This window comes from Otolemur garnettii, unplaced genomic scaffold (genome assembly GCF_000181295.1).
Source record: "Otolemur garnettii isolate 467f Iridium unplaced genomic scaffold, OtoGar3 scaffold00044, whole genome shotgun sequence".
Lineage (NCBI taxonomy): Eukaryota > Metazoa > Chordata > Mammalia > Primates > Galagidae > Otolemur > Otolemur garnettii.
In genome coordinates this window covers 2,223,120-2,242,338 of record NW_003852439.1, presented here as the reverse complement: position 1 = coordinate 2,242,338, position 19,219 = coordinate 2,223,120, and the positions used below count along the sequence as shown (strand labels likewise).

At 41.5% G+C, this 19,219-nt stretch overlaps 1 protein-coding gene across 1 annotated transcript in view; it reads left to right on the top strand.

Annotated features, from left to right (window-relative positions):
- Positions 1-19,219, top strand: part of IQCK (IQ motif containing K) — a 140,526-nt gene that overhangs the window by 31,925 nt on the left and 89,382 nt on the right. Inside the window, exons 5-6 of the mRNA XM_012805671.2 lie at positions 12,280-12,332; positions 12,465-12,542. Of these exons, the coding sequence (XP_012661125.1) occupies positions 12,280-12,332; positions 12,465-12,542 (131 nt within the window). The remainder of the gene's footprint in view (positions 1-12,279; positions 12,333-12,464; positions 12,543-19,219) is intronic.

Here is a 19,219-nt window from a genome sequence, read left to right as displayed (position 1 = left end):
TCCCCTGGAACTGTCCAGATTTTTGTAGTAGTAGCCGTTATGAAGGAGGCAGTACAGTGGCAGGCATCCTCAAACTACAGCCCACGGGCCATATGCGGCCCGCCTAGGACATTTATCTGGCCCGCCGGGTGTTTTTGCCACTGCTGCCTGTCCTGCTTAGTAGCTGACTTGTCCTAGGGCCCGCAGTCCCACCCTCCAACGGTCTGAGGGACAGTGAACTGGCCCCCTGTCAAAAAAGTTTGAAGACCCCTGGTGTAAAGGAAGCTTAATGATTAAGCATAGAATTTGGAGCTATTATTACCTGAGTGTAGAACCTTCTTCTACCTTCTTCTAGATATGTGAACTTGCATCTTGCAAACACTGTGACCTTGTAATCTTTATCTTTCTAAGCCTCACTTTCTTCCTCTGTAAAATGGAAACAATAACAGTAATTGCTTCATATAGGGGGTTTGTAAGAGTTTAATAAGATAATGCATTAAAGCTGTAGGCCCAGCTTTGGGGATGCAGACTGGTACTGAAACTCGTCCATGGCCTATTAGGAACCAGGCTTAGCAGGAGGTATGTGGCAGTGAGCAAGCAAAGCTTCAGCTCTATTTACAGCTGTTACCCATTGCTTATATCGCTGCCTGAGCTCCGCCTCCTGTCACATCATTGCAGCATTAGACTTATAGGAGTCTGAACCCTACTATAAGCTATGCATTCTAGGGATCCAGGTTACATGCTCTTTATGGGAATCTAATCTCCACTCTCTTAAGCCCCAAGACCCATTCGTTCTATGAAATTGGTCACTGGTGCCAAAAAGGCTGGGGACTACTGCACTGAACCCCTCAGCACAGTGCCTGGCACACAGCTACAGTGAAATGTAGTAATAAAATAAGGACGAGATTAAATTGGAAACAGAGTTCCTTAGACTTGGAATGAAAGACTGAAAATGAAGAGTCTGCAAGGAAGAGGTGGGCTGAGACTGGCCGTATGGGGGCGTTGAATGGGGGGCGGTGGTCTCAGAAACCTGGAGGCCAGCTTCAGTGTGGAAAGGCAGGGTGCTGGGCAGCTAGCGCCAGACTCCTAGGAAGGTTCCTTAAACTCTGCAATTCTCGGTATTTTTTTATCTGTTAAGTTGTGAGGGAGATAATCATAGTACTTACCTTCCAGGGCTGTTGGGGGATTGAATAAGATGGTGTGTGTTAAGCTCGGTAAGTGGTAGCCACTGTTACTCTCTCCTTCTGCTTGAAGGAGAGAGGCAAATGTGAGCAAGTGAAAAACAAGAGGGAGAAGAGATGGTCCGGATTGACAGTGAGAGAAAGGATAAATTGAGTGTCAGGCAGGGATAGTGAGAAGGATCAGGACAGACTTATCATCAGAGCTTTTGCTAGAAGCTTCTTCCATTTACAGAGGTCTTGCCTTCTTCAAACAGAAAGCAGGCTTTGAAGGAAATTCTCCAGACTCATTGGTTTCTTGGAGGCATGACTGTGAAGCTGGGTTTGCAAATAATTTTGGTCCTGAAACAGGAGTTTTTGTGGGAGTAGGGTTTTTAGAAAGACTTGCCTTCTCCTTACTGAACGTGCATTAACGCTGACCTTGCTGGTCATCTTTCTAACATAGTGATAGCTGCCTTTCCTGGTCTCCCTGGGTTGGCCAGATTCTATATGAGTTGGAAAGGGAAAAAGGTTCTAAAGCAAAACATTAACTGTAATTGTTAAAAAACTTCAGCATTCTCCTTAGACAGGTTGGTTAAAAGGCCACAATGCCATTCTGTTCTACCACGCACTGGTTTTATTCCACTGGAACAAATTAACTTTGAGAGATAAATATCATCATAAAAATTAAACATTACAGTTAGGCTGATGTTCTTAAGCAATTCCTTGACATTCAGCCATGCCTTTGGATTAGCTTAATTGGAACACAAGAGATCAGAACTTAATTAGAATTTAATTGAACTGCTATATTAAACAGCTGTCTCAGTGGCTGTGTTGTAAACTCCACTTGAAAATTCTTTCCGATGCTTCTCAGAAAATATTTTGGGCAATCAGAGTCAAGATAATGATTTTTACTGTAAGCAATTTTTGATAGAAAGGTTTATATCTTTAGCAGTAAAAAGTAGTGCAGACTCATCCAGTTTGTTTCAACTGGGAAGTGTGAAGTATGCAGAGATAAGCTCACTTTTGCTGGTGTTAACTCTTTGAGGGAAGGTCCTAAACGTGACAGAAAACCCTGTTCAAAGTGACTTAACTATCACAATAATTTTTTTCCCTTTTTTAAAATGCACGTGAGAGGCCCACAGGGAGTTCTTTTAGCACAGTTTAATTTGGTGGCCAGATGATGCCTTTACCAGTTGTTCTCTCTCCATGATTCTGTTTTGTGTGTATTGGCTTCACCCTCAGGGGGGCCCTCCCCTGTGGCACCAGTCTAAGTACCCCAGTAAGGCTCAAGTGCAGTAGGAAGAGAGATCTTACCCAGAGTTTCTAATCCAGCCAACTCACACCAGTTACCTACTTTAGAGTAAGTCCTTAGAACTCGGGGCATTTAGTGCCTTGTTAAGCAAAGGAAGGAAGTCCACCCAAAGCACATAGTTTAGAGTTGGGAAAGGGTGGATTCCCAGAAGAAACTAGAGTGCTGTTACCAAACGAAGGTGGAAGGGACACTAGTTCTTAATATGTTGCAGCTGATAGAAAACGAGCTTCAACATTAAGTGGGACTTACTGACTCAGGAGACTAGAAGGTTCCGAGACAGAGAGGGAAGGCTTCGTGATTGGTCTGATTCAGGGGCTCGCTGCCATAATGGAGGAGGTGCTCTTCTGTCTCTCAAATAGCCACCACCACAGGCCTAGGCTTTGCATCCGTCTACGACCTCAAACAGGTGGAAAATGTGCAAACTGTTTCAGAAAAGCTAAGGCCATTTCTTCCCAGAAGCCCCAGCTCGTCTCCTCTCACACGTCCTCACTCTGAAATGGGTCCCGCGCCTATTCCTGACTCAATCAATGAGTCTCTTTGATCAGGATAAATGTGGACCCGATTGGCTCAAGTCTGGGTGTAGACTACCTTACTTAAAGTGGAATTATCTTGCCTGCCTTATCAGAGTTCACACCTGGAGCTGGAGCTGGAGTTAATTACCTGCAACCTTCACAGGTTACTACCCAGATCAGGAATTGGGGGAGTGATGGTTGCTGGATGTTGAATTAATAATCACACTAGGACCATGTGATTGAATTAATAATCACACTGGGGCTCATTTTCTTTATCTCTGGTGTTTAGCACAGGGCGTGGCACATAAGAGATCCTCAGTAAATGTCTGTTGAATACTGAATGGGCACCATGCTTAATGCAGAAAGAAATGAGGAATTTTGTGTATGAGTAAAATGATGGCTAAAAAAAATTCCATCTCAGCTTTAAAGATAGATTAAATGTGCAGCCTTTCTTTGACCTGTTGATTTATTTTTATTTCCTTGCTTATTTTTTATTTTTTTGCTTTTATTTTTGTTGTTGTTGTTGTTGTTGTTGTTGTTGAGACTGAGTCCCACCCTATGCCCTGAGCAGAGTGCAATGGTGTCATAGCTCACTGCAACCTCAGACTGTGGCATCCTGCTGCATCAGCCTCCAAACCTCTGGGTTTTTCATTTTTTTTTATGAGTCAGGGTCTCACTCTCAGGCAAATCTCGAACTCTTGAGCTCAAGCAATTCTCCCTCCTCAGCCTCCCACAGTGTTGGGATTATGGGTGTGAGTCACCTCACCCAGTGATCTATTGGTTTATTTTTTTTTAAAAAAAGGTGGAATCTGGGGAGAGGTTATGAGACTACCTCTCCTATCCTATCCCATGTGACATAAAATTTTCCCATTCAACTTTTGGGTGCTCATCAAATTCCATTACAATGAAGAATATTGTAAACCACAGTTGGTATCAGGAAACTATTTCTAACTCCTGACAGGTCCTTTGATGATCTCATGACACTGAAATTTGGTACTATGAATAATTCAGTAAAACAACCCTTCTTTTTCTCTTTACATTCCATGCCCTTGTCATAATCATCTATTAAAGTTACTTTCCTTTTTTAAATCAAATACCTGAATATCTTTTAAAAACTATAAGGTCTCTGGTCACTGAGGGGAGAAACTCCATTTCCTGGCCTTGACTGACAGGAGAAATCAGAAATGCCATCAGCTTTTGTTTGAAAAAAATTCTAAGGAGTAGAAAAAATAGATTCTGGCAGGAAAGGTGTGGTAGAATTATTTCAGCATTATTCCTTTTCATCAAGAACACTTTTAGAAATGACCATGTGGCTTGGGTGGGGAGCGGCGGCTGGAAGCCTTAGTCAATGTTATTAGCACATATTTTGAACTTCTGTTGAGAAGTATTATTTTTCTCTGATGAAATTCTGACTTGGTTAAAAAATGTTAACACCTGTTGGCAGTTTGCTATGATAAGTATTTTGGCATCTGCTTATAGGCGAAGTGGTTGCTCGTTTCTGGGGGTCATAGTTTTTGACTAGATTTGTCATGTCTGGAAATTCTTCTACAAAGTATTTTGTAGAAAATCTCTGTGTGGGAAAGGTTGTTCTATGTGCATGGCAGGTCCACAGTACTTAACTGCTGCTCTTCATCCTTACTCTGTCCATGTCCACATCACCCTGACTACAAGGGATTGAACCAGGAGTGTGTATCAGGCCCTGGGACAGCCCCTTTTAGATGGCTATGAAGTGGTCTGGTCTGGTTTTTCTGCCCAACAGGAATAATCTGTCCTGGGAGCATCTAACAGATCATTTCCATGAGATTCTCCCTTCTGGGGAGTTGGCATGTTGGATTACCAAGAGAAAAGGCAGACTGCAGTGGACCGTAGTGTAGGTAGAAGGAGAGACATGCCAAGCGACAAGGACAAAGCTTTAAAAGCCATTAGATAGCAGGCCTTGAAGACAGAGAGGGAGAAGAGAGGCTCTATTAGAACTCCAGAAAAGGAAGGAGCAAGCAATAAAATAAAGCCACGCCGAGGAGATGAGTTCCTCATAGAACTAGAACTAGAACTGTTGTTAGATGACCTCTCCTGTGCCCTGAGCAGCCATGAACAGTGGTGCAGTTCCTCCTGAGACCTCACTCTAACACCAGCCAGAGATATTTTTTTTTTTAATTGAGACAGGGTCTCACTTTGTCACCCTCTATAGAGTGCTGCAGCATCATAGCTCATAGCAACCTTCAACTCCTGGGCATAAATGATTCTTTTGCCTCAGCCTCCCTAAGTAGCTGGAACTACAGGCACCCACCACAATGCCTGGCTATTTTTTGTTTGTTTGTTTGTTTAGCAGGCTCCGGCTGGGTTTGAACCCACCAGCCTCAGTGCATATGGCCAACGCCCTAACCACTGAGCTAGGGGCACCTGGGCTGAAGAGATTCTTATTTTCCTCACCACCGCTTCTACCTTTCCAGTCACTCCCTATGCTAGAATACATTGTTGTTCAAAAATACTCTGGGTCTCTTTTGAAGGATCATGTGACTCCTTTGCTCAGTGGAATGGATGGACCTGACATATGTTACTTTCGAACACATGCTTAAAAAGTCAAAACACAGTTCACCATATTCTTTTTGTTGGTTGTGCTAAGAGGTGACACTTCAGAAGAAGCAGCTCTGTCAGCCTTAGTCTCATCGTAAAGACCACATGAAACAGAGAGCTGTGGCTGATTGAAACATTCACATAACATGAATGAAAAATAAGCTATTGCTGATATAAACTACTGAGATTTGGTTGTTCTTGCAGCAAAATCTAGCCTGATGTGACCGGGGGAAAAACCTGGTAACAGAGGTGCTATGCTCTGAATGTGTCCCCTCCAAATTCGTATCATGAAACCTAATGTTCAGCATGATGATGTGGGGGGACAGGGCTTTGAGAGGCAATTAGGTCATGAGGATGGAGCCTTCTGAGTGGGATCAGTGCTCTTATAAAAGAGGCTCCAGGGCGGCACCTGTGGCTCAAGGAGTAGGGTGCCAGCTCCATATACCAGAGGTGGCGGGTTCAAACCCAGCCCCAGCCAAAAACTGCAAAAAATAAAAACATAAAAAAAATAATTAGGCTCCAGAGAGCTAGCTACCTTGCCCCTTTCTCCATGTAAGAACACAGTGAGGAGGTGTGATTTGTGAGGAACCAGACACCAAATCTACTAGCACCTTTATCCTGGACTTCCTAGTCTCCACAACTGTGAGAAAGAAATGTTTATTGTTTTAAGCCACCCAATTTATGATATTTTTGATATAGAAGCCCAAATGGACTAGGGTTGTGAATAAACTGAGCATATTTCTATCCCTTGCAATAATCTCAAAGAGTCTCAACCAACACAATGCCCTAGCCAGCCACACTCAGTCCACTGAAATCACAGCCTGTGCTTTTGACTTTTCTGGGGTGGAATTCTGTTAGTTGCCCAGTGCAGATTCAGTTGCTTTCAAATTCTGGTTGTTTTTCTTCCCAGTCTTCAGTCCTCTAGTGTGTCTCTTATAGGTTTACGCAATATAAAAATTGGCACAAAATACTGTCTGGATTGAAACCCTACTAATTTCTGCCTTTATATGTGGTCTGGGTCTTTTATAATGATTTTCTCCTCCTTTGTCGGCTGCCACTCCATTTATTTGTATTTTGTTTTTATTTGGTTTTATTTTACTTTTTTTTTCTAAGAGAAAGTCTCTCACTCTGTTGCTCAGGCTGGAGTGGAATGCCATGATGGGAGCTCACTGCAGCTTCCAACTCCTGGGCTTAAGCAATCCTCCTACCTTAGCCTCCTGAGTAGCTAAGACTAGGACTACAGGTGTGTGCCACCATGCCTAATTTTTTTTTATTGTTTGAGATTCATTAAGGGTACAAAGAATTAGGTTACGCTGATTGCATTTGTTAAAGTACCTCTTAGGTTACACTGATTGCATTTGTTAAAGTACCTCTTATAATTGTGTCTGGCCCCCAAGAGGTGTGCCATACACTGTAACCCTACCCCCCTTCCTCCTCCTCTCTCCGTACTCCCTCGTTTCCCTACCTCTGACTTATATTAGCTCATCTATTACCTTCATATTAGAATTGAGTACACTGGATTCTTGCTTCTCCATTCTTGTGATACTTTATTAAGAACAATGTGTTCCACCTCCATCCAGGTTAATACAAAAGATGTCAAGTCTCCATCTCTTTTTAATGGCTGAATAGTATTCCGTGGTATACATATACCACAGCTTGTTAATCCATTCCTGGGTTGATGGGCATATAGGTTGTTTCCATAGTTCGGCAATTGCAAATTGAGCTGTGATAAACAGTCTAGTGCAAATGTCCTTATGATAAAAGGATTTCTTTTCTTCTAAGTAGATGCCTAGTAATGGGATTGCAAGATCAAATGGGAAGTCTAATTTGAGTTCTTTGAGGACTCTCCATACTTCCTTCCAAAAAGGTTGTATTAATTTGCAGTCCCACCAGTAGTGTAAAAGTATTCCTTTTTCTTCACATCCACACCAGCATCTATAACTTTTAGTCTTTGTGATGTGGGTCATTCTCACTGGGGTTAGGTGCTACCTCAGGGTAGTTTTTATTTGCATTTCTCTGATGATTAGGGATGATGAGCATTTTTTCTAATTAATTTTTTAAATTTTTGTAGAGACGGGTCTATGTTGCCCAAGCTGGTCTGGAACTTTTGGCCTCAGGTGATCCTCCTGCCTCAGCCTTCCAAAAGATTGGGATAACAGATGTGAGCCACTGTGCCTGGTGACCCCCTCCCATTTTATTATTATGTAAAACATGTTTCAAGCAGATAGAAGACCTGAGAGACTTTTAGAGCCAATATCCACATATCTGCCACTACATTCTATAATTACTATTTTGCTTGATCTGTTTTATCACGTATCTACCCACCAGTCCCTCAGTCTGTCCCTGTGTCCGTGCACCGTGGCTTTGGGATGCATTTCAGAGTAAGGTGCAGACTTGTGATGAGGTCTTTTTTCTTGGCACTTAGTTTTTTTCCTTTTTAATTCTAGATTTAAAAGACAATATTTTTTAAGCTTTGTTTGAGGTTCCCTTAACTATTTCTTCTGCTCTCCCCAATTTGCTCATTTTCACCCTTTAACAATCTTTAACTGGTGTATTTATCCACATTGTATAAACCATGGGTACTCATACTATCTTAATCTCACGCTTTAATTTTTCTCTCTTCCTTCCTCTCTTATCTCTTCACTCATCACAACTTTTCATTTGCTTTGCTTTCTCTCTTTCAGCTCCTCAGCAGATAATTTTTAAACTAAACAACAGCTGAACAATATCCTCACTGTTCTGGCTGTCTGGGTATGCACAGCACGTCCACGCTTGCCCAGAACAGAAGGAAAACACAATTTCTTCTATTTTATTTCTTTGCATCAAAAGTGATTAACTATGTCTGCATGACCTTCATACATCAGGCTCTTTGGCTATTTTTAAAGTCTGTTTATTGGGGTAAGTCAATCTGCATTCCCTTCATAGAAGAAATCTTTACCACTAAAGGATGCAATAAATGCCAAGGAAACAATGCATCTTTTGTAGGATGAGAGACAAACACTGCCATCTAACAATTGCCAGATTGTTTAAATTATTATACGGCAATTCATGCTAGTTACATATTAGCATTGTTGTACAAGTATTTTCTTATTTTGGACAAAGATGGTTTTCTGAAGGGAATCCTACTCTTGCAAGGCAGATGAAAAGACCCCATTACGTGGTCTAGTACATACTGTGTTATTACCCTGGCCAGCAGTGTTTTAATTTTTTTTCATAAAGCCTATTAACAATGAGGTAAAAGACTGCAAATTGCCTCCATCAATTCAGGCATCAGTATATTTTATTTACCAAAAGCCATAATAAAGCTTTCGGTAAAAAAAATCCTAAGGAGACTTTCCTTTTTGTTGAACATCAGCTATCACAACAATCTTTTCAACCTTATCTGGGATTATACAGGTGTGTTGGCCATTTCAAAGTGATGGGAGGAAAAAAGTAAAAAAAATACAGAAAAAAATTTATATTAAATGATTGTGGGAAGAAAGTAAAGAGAACTTGTCCAGGATTATATTAGCAATTCCTACTTTTAAATACCAGAATGTTTGTACACTACATTCATTCTTTCTTGCTTTGACACTTGAGAGCTGAATTGTGAATTCATTCAATCATTTTTTCCATGTTCACTAATCACCTGCTCTATGCAATGTAGTCAATTAAGCACTGGGAATAAAAAGAGAGGAAGACTTGTGCCCTTTCTTCATGGAGTTTATAATTCAGTAAGGAAGACAGACATGTGGCCAATCTGAGATGCCATGACAGAGGGGCACACGGAAAAACAGGGGAGAGTCTGCCCTACACTGAAGAGGGTGAGAATGCTCAGAAAGTCTTCCTGGATAAATGAGAGTTAGCCAGTCAGAGAACAGAAGAATAATGCTTAAAACTCTTTCCATTGCAAACAATAAACAACCCAGTGCAAACTGGCTTGATCAAAAAAGGGACTGTGTTGGGGGGAAAAGGAAGGGGGGCACTGTGTTGGTTTGTGAACCTGAAAGGCTCAGGAACTTCAGGCTGCAGTCAGAGCTGGGCCCAAGGTCTAGTGTAATGCCATCTGGAACATGCCACTGGTACCTACCCAATAGCATCTTCCTTTTTCCTGCTCGTAGACTCCTAAATGTGTTCACTTTCATTGGAGCTGCTTTGTCCTTCAGGAGTGGCTGGGCTTACCTAATTATATCTGCAATAATCCTATTTTCAAATAAGATCACATTCTGAGGTACTGGAGGTTAGAACATCCAGGTATGAAGTTTGGAGTGATGCAATCACTCCAAACTTCATTCAGTCCCTCACAACCCACCTTTTTTCCTCCATCACACTGACTTCCTGCTGGTACCTGCTAGGCTGGACCCAGCTAGAGGGCATAGGAGCCTGATTGATATAAACCATAACATCCGCTCCCTGGGGCACACTGTAGGTAGAGAAAGGTGGTTCTGGAAGGCAAAGAGAGTTTCCAGAATGCTTTGTATTGCCTTCATTCTTGGGAAAGGTCCCTCCAACTGACAACCAACATCTCTAGACTGAGTTACTGTTTAGCCCCTGCTCTCTTAAAAGGAGAGGCAGGATTCTCTTTTTTTCAGTTTTCATAATGGTTTTCACCAAGGAGATGTTTGAATCTGTTTGGGTCACAAGGAGAGAATGTAAATGGAAGCAGAAGACGGGATATCTGGTGCACCACCCCATTGCCCTGCTCTGCACATCTTCTCCCACTTTACTGAGGACTGTTTTTTGCCTTATGGCTTATCAGCTATCTGTCACCTGGGCTACATTCGATAACATGTAATGAAAACTTGAAAACTCAAGAACAGTGTTAATAAATCAACCATATGGAGTTTCTTTCTCCTTACATGTTCAGATGTCCAGAGTGGGGCAGGGCCAAGCTGGTGCACTGGCTTGAAGAAGTCAGCAAAGGCACAGGCTCCTTCTATACCCACTCCACCATCTTTAGCACCTCATGGCTGAAAAGTGCTGCTCCACTGCCACCCTCACATCTGTGTCCCAGGATGGAAGAGGTGGAAGGAAACTTCAGGGAAGAAGGGGCGGCAGAAAGCAGGAAAGCAGAACTTTCTCAGAAATCCCTAGAATATGTCTATTTCTATCTCCTATGGCAGAACTATGTCACACAGCAGTCCCTTGCTATATGGGAGCTTGGGAAATGTAGTTCTTTGGCTGAGCTGATTGTTATTGGGAAGCAATCAGATTTCTGTTCGTAAGGATGAAATGGAGAGTGGACATTGGACAGCTAGCAGGTTCAGCCACACTCCAGTGGCATGTGTGTGCTGGGCATCCATATTTGAAGGTGGCACCCAGATCTGAAACACTGCTATTCTGAGGATTTGAATGGCCTTGGGGAAAAGCAATACAGTTACTGAGAATCATGGTCTGGATTTAAATAACATAATCATTCCAAGATAATGCCAAAAGCATGTAATAAGCCCCTACTGCAAGCACTGTCTTTTATTAGTCCCTGCTCTCTGAAAATATGCTCATCAAAAGAGGAATGGAGAAACGTCTGCAGAATTCCTTGCATTGCCCAGTTACTGTTTGTTGTTGTGCTTGCAAAGCTTATAAAGGACTCATGCATGTTTATGTAACAAAAGCAATCAATTAACCTCTCTTCCCTTGTCCTACTCAGACATGTGGGCAAAGTAAGAATATATTAATATAATTGACTTTATGCCAAATTCCAACACAGTCAAACATCTGCATATAGGCTGGGTGCAGTAGCTCACACCTATAATCCTAGCACTTTGGGAGGCCGGGGCTGGAGGATCACTTGGATGAGGTCAGGAGTTCAAGATCAGCCTGAGCTGTATATGAAGACTTTGTCTCTATAAAAAATAGAATAATTATCAGGGCATGATGATGTACCTGTAGTCTTAGCAACTCAGGAAGCTGAAGCAGGAGAATTGCTTGAGCCTAGGAGTTTGAGGATGCAGTGAGCTATGATGATGCCACTGCACTCTAGCCTGGGCAAGAGAATGGAACACTATCTAAAAAAAAAATTAATATACAATTTTTGACTCCCTCAAAACTTAACTAATAATAGCCTAGTGTTAATTGGAAGCCTTACTAATAATATAGATGGTAAATTAACACATATTTTGTATGTTATTTGTATAATATACTGTATTCTTACAATAAAGTAAGATATAGAAAAGCAAATGTTGGACAGGGTACAGTGGCTCACACCTGTAATCCTAGCACTCTGGGAGGCTGAGGCAAGTGGATAGCCTGAGCTCACAGATTTGAGACCAGCCTGAGCCAGAGTGAGACCTAGTCTCTAAAAATAGCCAGACATTGTGGCGGACGCCCACAGCTACTCCTATAGTCCCAGCTACTTTGGAGGCTGAGGCAAGAGACTCACTTGGGCCCAAGAGTTAGAGGTTGCTGTGAGCTATGATGCCATGGCACTCTACCAAGTGCAATAAAGTGAATCTCTGTCTCAAAAAAAAAAAAAAAACAGAAAAGAAAAAGTTATTAAGAAAATCAAAAGGAAGAGAAAATGGGTTTACTATTCTTTAAGTAGAAGTAGGTAATCATAAAGGTCTTCATCCTGTTCATCTTCATGCTGAGTTGGCAAGGAAGAGTCAATGGTCTAGGAGTGACAGAGGCAGAAGGGGAGGCCAGAAAGGCAGGTGGGCTCAGTGTAACTTTCATTGAAAAAATCCACAAATAAGTGGACCCTGTGCAGTTCAAAGCCATGTTATTTAAGGGTAAACTGTAATCTAATTATCTCTTCTCTCTTTAGAGGAAAAGAACCAAATTCGTTGCCTGTGATTTTCTGACCGAGTGGTTATACAAGTAAGTTGTTCATGTCTTTGAATATTCAGTGACCCTAAGGATTCAGTAGTGTTCATTTGTAAGCAGAACAGCAACAATTGACTTGAAATCTTGCTTATTGTTTTCTTGTCCAACATATGGCATCATGACCAGCCAAAATCCAAAGAGGATAGGGGAGGAGTTCACAGAATTCTTCTTCATTCCGTTCGTGAAGGAGTACCTAGAGAAACAGTAAGTACAACACAGGCACTGAATAACTTATTACTAATTTTAAGATAGTGCTTGTGATAGTTTTCTCCAATCTAGGAGTATCTACTCATGTGATTTATTTAGGACTCTGGGTCAGTTATATTTGTGGCTCTTGTCTCTGGCTATTTTTAGCCTAGGCTGAGGTCATCTTATCCCTACCAGTAATTTACTCAAGAAGTACTTCAGAAATAAAATAGAAAACTAAAAAAAAATTCTTATCATAAGTAATTTATCTCTCAATTCTCCCATGGTTTCTCTCTCTCTCTGAAGGTCATTATGTCTCAGAAACTATTAGCTAAATTTTCTAAATATTAAATTTTAGTGTATGCCTCAATTTCCCATTTATAATTTTAGATAGAACATGACAGATAAAGTTAAATCTCTCTTAGACCCTTCTAATCTGGGTTCCCTTCACCTTGGAGGGTAATCAATTCAGACTACTGTGCATCCTTCCAGAGCTCTTAAAGTTATTTCACTATATGAAATTAGTTTCTATCATATCAAATCAGTAGTGTTCTTTGATATGAGCTATTTTTGTCAATGCTATATAATATTGATGATGATGACGATGGTGGCAGCTAATATTTACTGAGCACCTGTATCATTGTCCTCAGCATTTAACCAGTGAACTAATTTATTCTTCATAACAGTGTTATTACCAGTCCTGTTTTGCAGATGAGGAATAATAATTCTGCAACTTGTTTTTATTTAGCCCAAATACATACTTCTTCTTCTTCTTTTTTTTAACGGGACAGAATCTTGCTCTGTTATCTGGGTTAAAGCGTAGTGATATCACTGTAGCTCACTGCAACCTCGAACTCCTAGGCTCAAATGATCTACCACACATGGCCAATTCTTCTATTTTTTGTAAAGAAAGGGCCTTGCTTTTGCTCAGGCTGGCCTTAAATTCCTGGCCTCAAGCAATCCACTTCCCAAAGTGCTAGGATTACTGGCATCAAGCCCCCGAATACATACTTTTGAGATGTAGCATATTAATTCAATTACAACTAATTTATGCCTTCTGATGGCTTTATAGTACATTTCATTTCTAGATTTGCATAATACAGCCATTCATACAAGAAATATTTATTGAATACTACTATGTGTCAAACATCATTCCAAATACTTAAGATAGAACAGTGAACAAAGTAGCTCTAAACCCCTGCCTTCATGGAATTGATGCTATGTATGTTATATATATTTACATTTGTAGTATATTCCAGATAATAAGTAAATAAGGAAATGCTGTGAAAAATAAAGCAGAGGCGGACATGATGGCTTATGCCTGTAATTCCAGCACTTTGGAAGGCCAAGGTGGGAAGATGACTTGAGGCCAGGAGTTTGAGGCCAGCCCTGGCAATACAGTGAAACCCCACCTCCACGAAATATTTAAAAATTTTCTGGGTGTGGTTGCGCATGCCTGTAGTTTAGCTAGCATGCAGGAGGCAGGGTGGGGGGAATACAAGGATATGGAATATTGAGGGAGCTCAATGTATAATAAAATTATATATTAATTTTATATATAGTAGTCAGGAAAAATCTCACTTAGAGGATGACAGTCAAACAATGTTCAAGCCATGCCTGGAAGAAAAGAGAGCTCAATTTAGCAAAAATAATATGTATTTTGCCTGTTATTTTGAAAATGTTTCCATGCCTGCTCTTTGCAAGAACAATGGCAGGAAATAGAGTCCCAAGGAAATCAAGTGAGACTTACAGAGTCATATATTAAGCAGAATAGAAGACTGACCTTTAGTTAGACATTTAACTCTCGAATGTCACATCTTTTGCTTAAATCTGCCCTCCTTGAGAATGCCAAGTTGAATAGACTCTTGGCTAACTTTCTCTATTTTCAGAATTAAAAATCTCTGGATGTTATCAGCTTTTTTTTTTTTTTGAGACAGAGTTTCACTATGTCACCCTCGGTAGAGTGCTGTGGTGTCACAGCTCACAACAACCTCAAACTCTTGGGGTTAAGCAATTCTCTTACCACAGCCTCCCAAGTAGCTGGGACTATAGTTACCCACCACAATGCCTGGCTGTTTTTTTGTTGCAGTTGTCATTGTTGTTTTTTTTTGCAGGCCTGGGCCGGGTTGGTACCTGCCAGCCTCAGTGTATGTGGCCGGTGCCCTAATCACTGAGGTACAAGTGCTGAGCCATCAGTTTTTATTTTTAAAAAAATTTTGAGACTACACTTTGAAAGGAGGGCAATATTGGAAAATCTTGTTTGTTATTTAGCTTATAAACCTGTGCCTAATTTTATCCACTATGAAATGGAAGACCCATAATTTATTGCTTTGCGTGTATTTTTCTAAGATTTTTTTTTAGTATCATTCTCCAAGTTGCTGCTTTGTGTTGAAAATGAAACATTTTCCTATTTGTAATAACCAATGAAAAAGAATATTAAAAATAAGAGAATTTCCCTAAATGGGAATTCTTTCAAATCCCTAGTCATTTATTATACAAATTTCTTAATTTAAAATGGCATCCGACATTTGCTACTTCACTTATATTGTAAAGTAGCAGGAACAATCATTTCAGCTGCATTCTACATCAACAGAAGCACAAGAACTCTTGCTTTAACTGGCATTTGTATTCTCTACACCATTACCTTTAAAGAGATGCCCAGATGCATGATAAAAATTAAAATGATACTAATCTAATTCATCTGTTGCAACTACCCATTTTAACTGCGCAAAGCTTGGTGCTGTGGAAAAAAACAGCCTCTGGAGTGAGAGAGGTATGGTTTACAACCAGCTGAAGTTTCTGTACTGAGCACTGTAATACAGATGTTAACAAAACACGAAAGGAAAATGCGGAAGCATGAGACCATCCACGTGCTCTCCCTGGCAGGCCTGGAGCCAGCCCAGCTGGGACAGTGGCCAAGCCTGTTTGTGCCCAGATTTGGTCCTGGGAGGCAAGAAGTCAGGTGCTGTTTTCTTCTCAACGATGGTCTTGAGCAGAAATAGACAAGCAAGTAGGAACCACGGTTTTTAAGGAGAATGAGGATGGAAGCTGGGAAACAATAAATGTCTGATCCACGTCTTCTCAACCTCAAACTATTTAGGACCAGATCATTTTTTGTTGTCAGCGGCTGACCTGTGCATTGTAGGATGCTCAGCAGCGTCTCTGGATGCCAGTAGCGCCTCCTACAGTTGTGATAATCAAGACTATCTCCAGAAACTGGCAACTGACCCCAAGGGTGGGTGAGGCAAAATCCCCCATGGTTGAGAACCCCTGATTTAATTCAGTGATTTTTTTTGTCCTAGTTATACTTTAGAATCATCTATAGAACTTTGGAAAAATATTGGTACCTGGCTTCACTCAAGATCCATTACACCAGAATCTTCAGGTATAGGCTGGGCATTGGTATTTTTTTTTTTTAAGCTTCCCAGGTGATTCTAATGTATAGCCAGCTCATCTATCCATAGGGCAGAAAAAATGCTGCATCTAGGAAATAATAAATAGTACAACTGAGCCATTATTCTGCTCAGTGTGTAAGCACTTTTAGATGTATTATCTCATTTCACCTTTACAACAACACTAGGATGTAACTACTAAAGCTGAGACTGTAAAGTCAGGCAGTTGACAGTGTAGTGAGGTGGGTCTTGGGCAAATATGGTGATTATTGGGGCAGGAACTTGATGGACAGACATTGTGAGTAAAGATCTTAAAGATACAGATTGGGCTCAGCTCCTGTAGCTCAGTGAGGAGGGCACTAGCCACATATACTGAAGCTGGCAGGTTTGAGCTTGGCCCAGGCCTGCTAAACAACAATGACAACTGCAACCAAAAAATAGCCAGGTGTTGTGGTGGGCACTTGTAGTCCCAGCTACTCAGAGGCTAAAGCAAGAGAATCACTTAAGCCCAAGAGTTGGAGGTGGCTGTGAGCTGTGATGCCATGGCATTCTACCCGGGGCAACATAGTGAGAATTTGTCTCAAAAAATAAATAAATATATTGATTGGTGTAAAATGCATCTTGAGAGGGAAACTCTGTGAAGGCTTTTTAAAGGAAGCAAACTTAAACCACAGTAGGACTTTAGGCAGTATTGGGTTGGGGTTAGAGTGTAAGTTTTCAGGACAAACCAGTACTCAAATCTCCACTCTACCACTTACTGATTGTATGACCCTGGGCAAATCTTTTATTTATCTATTACTGTGTAAAAAATTGCCCCCAAACTCAGTGACTTGAAACAATAAATATTTATTATCTTAACAGTTTCTGTGGGTCAGGAATTTGGTAGCAGCTTAGCTGGGTGGTTCTGGTTCAGAGTCTGCCATGAGGTTTCAGTCGAGATGTCCTAGGAACTGCAGTATCTGCAGGCATCTGAAGGTTTGACTGCGGCTGGAGCTTCTTCTTTCCAAGTGGCATACCCATGGTGCTAGGTATTGGCTAGAGGCCTCAGATTTTCCCCATATGGGTCTTTCCTTGGGCTGCTTGTTTATCCTCACAACGCAGTGACTGGCTTCCTTCAGAATGAAAGTCTCAATTCAAGCACAAGAAGGAAGCTACCCTGCCTTTTATGACGCAGTCATGGTATTCAAATGCCTCTATTTCCTCCGTATTCTACTAGACTAAGTACGCTGTTTGAAGGGAGCATAATTAAGCACCATCTTACGAAGGGAGGAATATCAAAGAACATGTGGACATACATCATGTTTTAAAAATAGCACAGTAGGTCTGTCTCTAAGCCTCCATTTCCTTGCTGGTAAATGTGGTGATTGTGAAGCTGCAGGAAAATGATACAGTTACAAATGGGGTGATGACCAGGCCCAGCCTATAGTAACATGTGACTCACTAGGTGGTTTAAGTAGTGGCTTGCTTTCATTGGCAGACATTGTAACTTTGGAAGGGCACTCTAGGCTAAAGACCTAAAAATGGTGAAAAAGACAGGACTTGGTCCAGCATAGCTGGCTCCTGGGGTGTGTGAGGACATAGGGATGGGAAGGGAGATAAGGCTGGAAGGTATTAATAATTACAGGACGGATAATGGTTTTCAGTAAAAGTACGAGGCTTGGGCATTATTCCATAAGCAGGAGAGAGTATTCAAAGGTTTTTGAGTAGAGGTATCATGGGATCAGATTATTTTGGAAGGATAATTTGCAAGGTAGTGCAGAGGATATATGAGATGGGGAAGGCTTGAAGTTGGGGCTACCAGTTCCAAGGCCAATGCCATATTTATAGCCCTGGGACATTGAGTTAGGGTGATAAGAGTGGAAAAAAAGGGTAAAATGGAAAGATGACACAGGTTAACTTTAAGGGTAGAGAAGGGGTGTGCCTGAAAAGGTGGGCACTGGGTGCTCCTGGGTATGTGGGAGGTCCATAATGGAAGGCAAGAGACCTATAGCCAGAGAAGTAAGTGCAAGGGTAAACGTGAGGATTCCTGTCTGGGGCACTCTGAGATTGAGGTGCCTCCAGGAGATCCATACTGGAAACACTGGCCTGAAGCTTACTTAGCGTAGGGTGTGGACAGAAGTGTTGATTTGGGAATCAAGATCCCCACCTCCTGTGTATGGAGTGAGCCAAGATGGACAGACTGAACTTATGGGTACCCCATAGTTGGTTCCAGAAGTTCAGTGAAGGAGGCACTTACTCTGAGTCATGCTGTTGGCAGTGATGCCCATGGCTTGTCTTAAAGTTGGGTTTGCAAAACAAGCCATCATTTCAACTTAGAGTCCATGATGATTGGAAATAACCAGTGGGCATAGATAAGGGTCTGTTCGGTTTCTGTTGCTGCTATTAACAATCACCACAAACTTGGTAGCTTTAAAAGAACACAAATTTATTACTATACAGTTCTGGAGATCTGAAGACTGACGCAGATCTCACTGGGCTAAAATCAGAGTGTTGGCAGAGATATATTCTTTTCTGCAGGCTCTGCGGGAAAACTTGTTTCTTTGTCTTTTCCAGCTTCCAGAAGCAACCTGCCTTCCTTGGCTTACAGCCCCTCCCTCCATCTTCCAAGCTTGCCTCTCCCTGACCCTCCCTCTCAGTCATCTCTCCCTGACTCTCTTGTGCCTCCATCTTTCACTTTTAAGGGCTCATGTGATTCCCTTAGCTCATCTAGATAATTCAGAATAATCTTCCCATCTCAAATCCTTAATTTAATCACATCTACAGACTTCCTTTTACCATTGTCAGGTAACATATTCACAGGTTCGGGGAGTTATGATGTGACATCTTTGGGACCCATATTCTGCTTACCACAAAGGGTAACTGAAGGGGGAATTGAAGGTTCCTCCCTTATAGGGATTGCCTACATTTTACCAGGGATCACTTACATTTTAAAATGGTATTAGAGTCAGTCAGGTGGCTCACACCTATAATCCCAGCACTTGGGGAGGCCAAGAAGGGTAGATCACTTGAGGTCATGAGTTGGAGACCAACCTGAACAAGAGTGAGACCCCATCTCTAAAAATAGCCAGGTGTTGTGGCAAGTGCCTGTAGTCCCAGCTACTTGGGAGGCTGCAGCAACAGACTCACTTAAGCCAGAGAGTTTGAGGTTGTTGTGAACTCTGATGCCATGGCACTCTACTGGAGGCAAGAAAGTGAGACTGTCTGGAAAGAAAGAAAGAAAGGAAGAAAGGAAAGGAGGGAGGGAGGAAGGAAGGAGAAAATGGTATTATAGGTTTTTTTTTTTTTTTTTTTTGAGACAGAGCC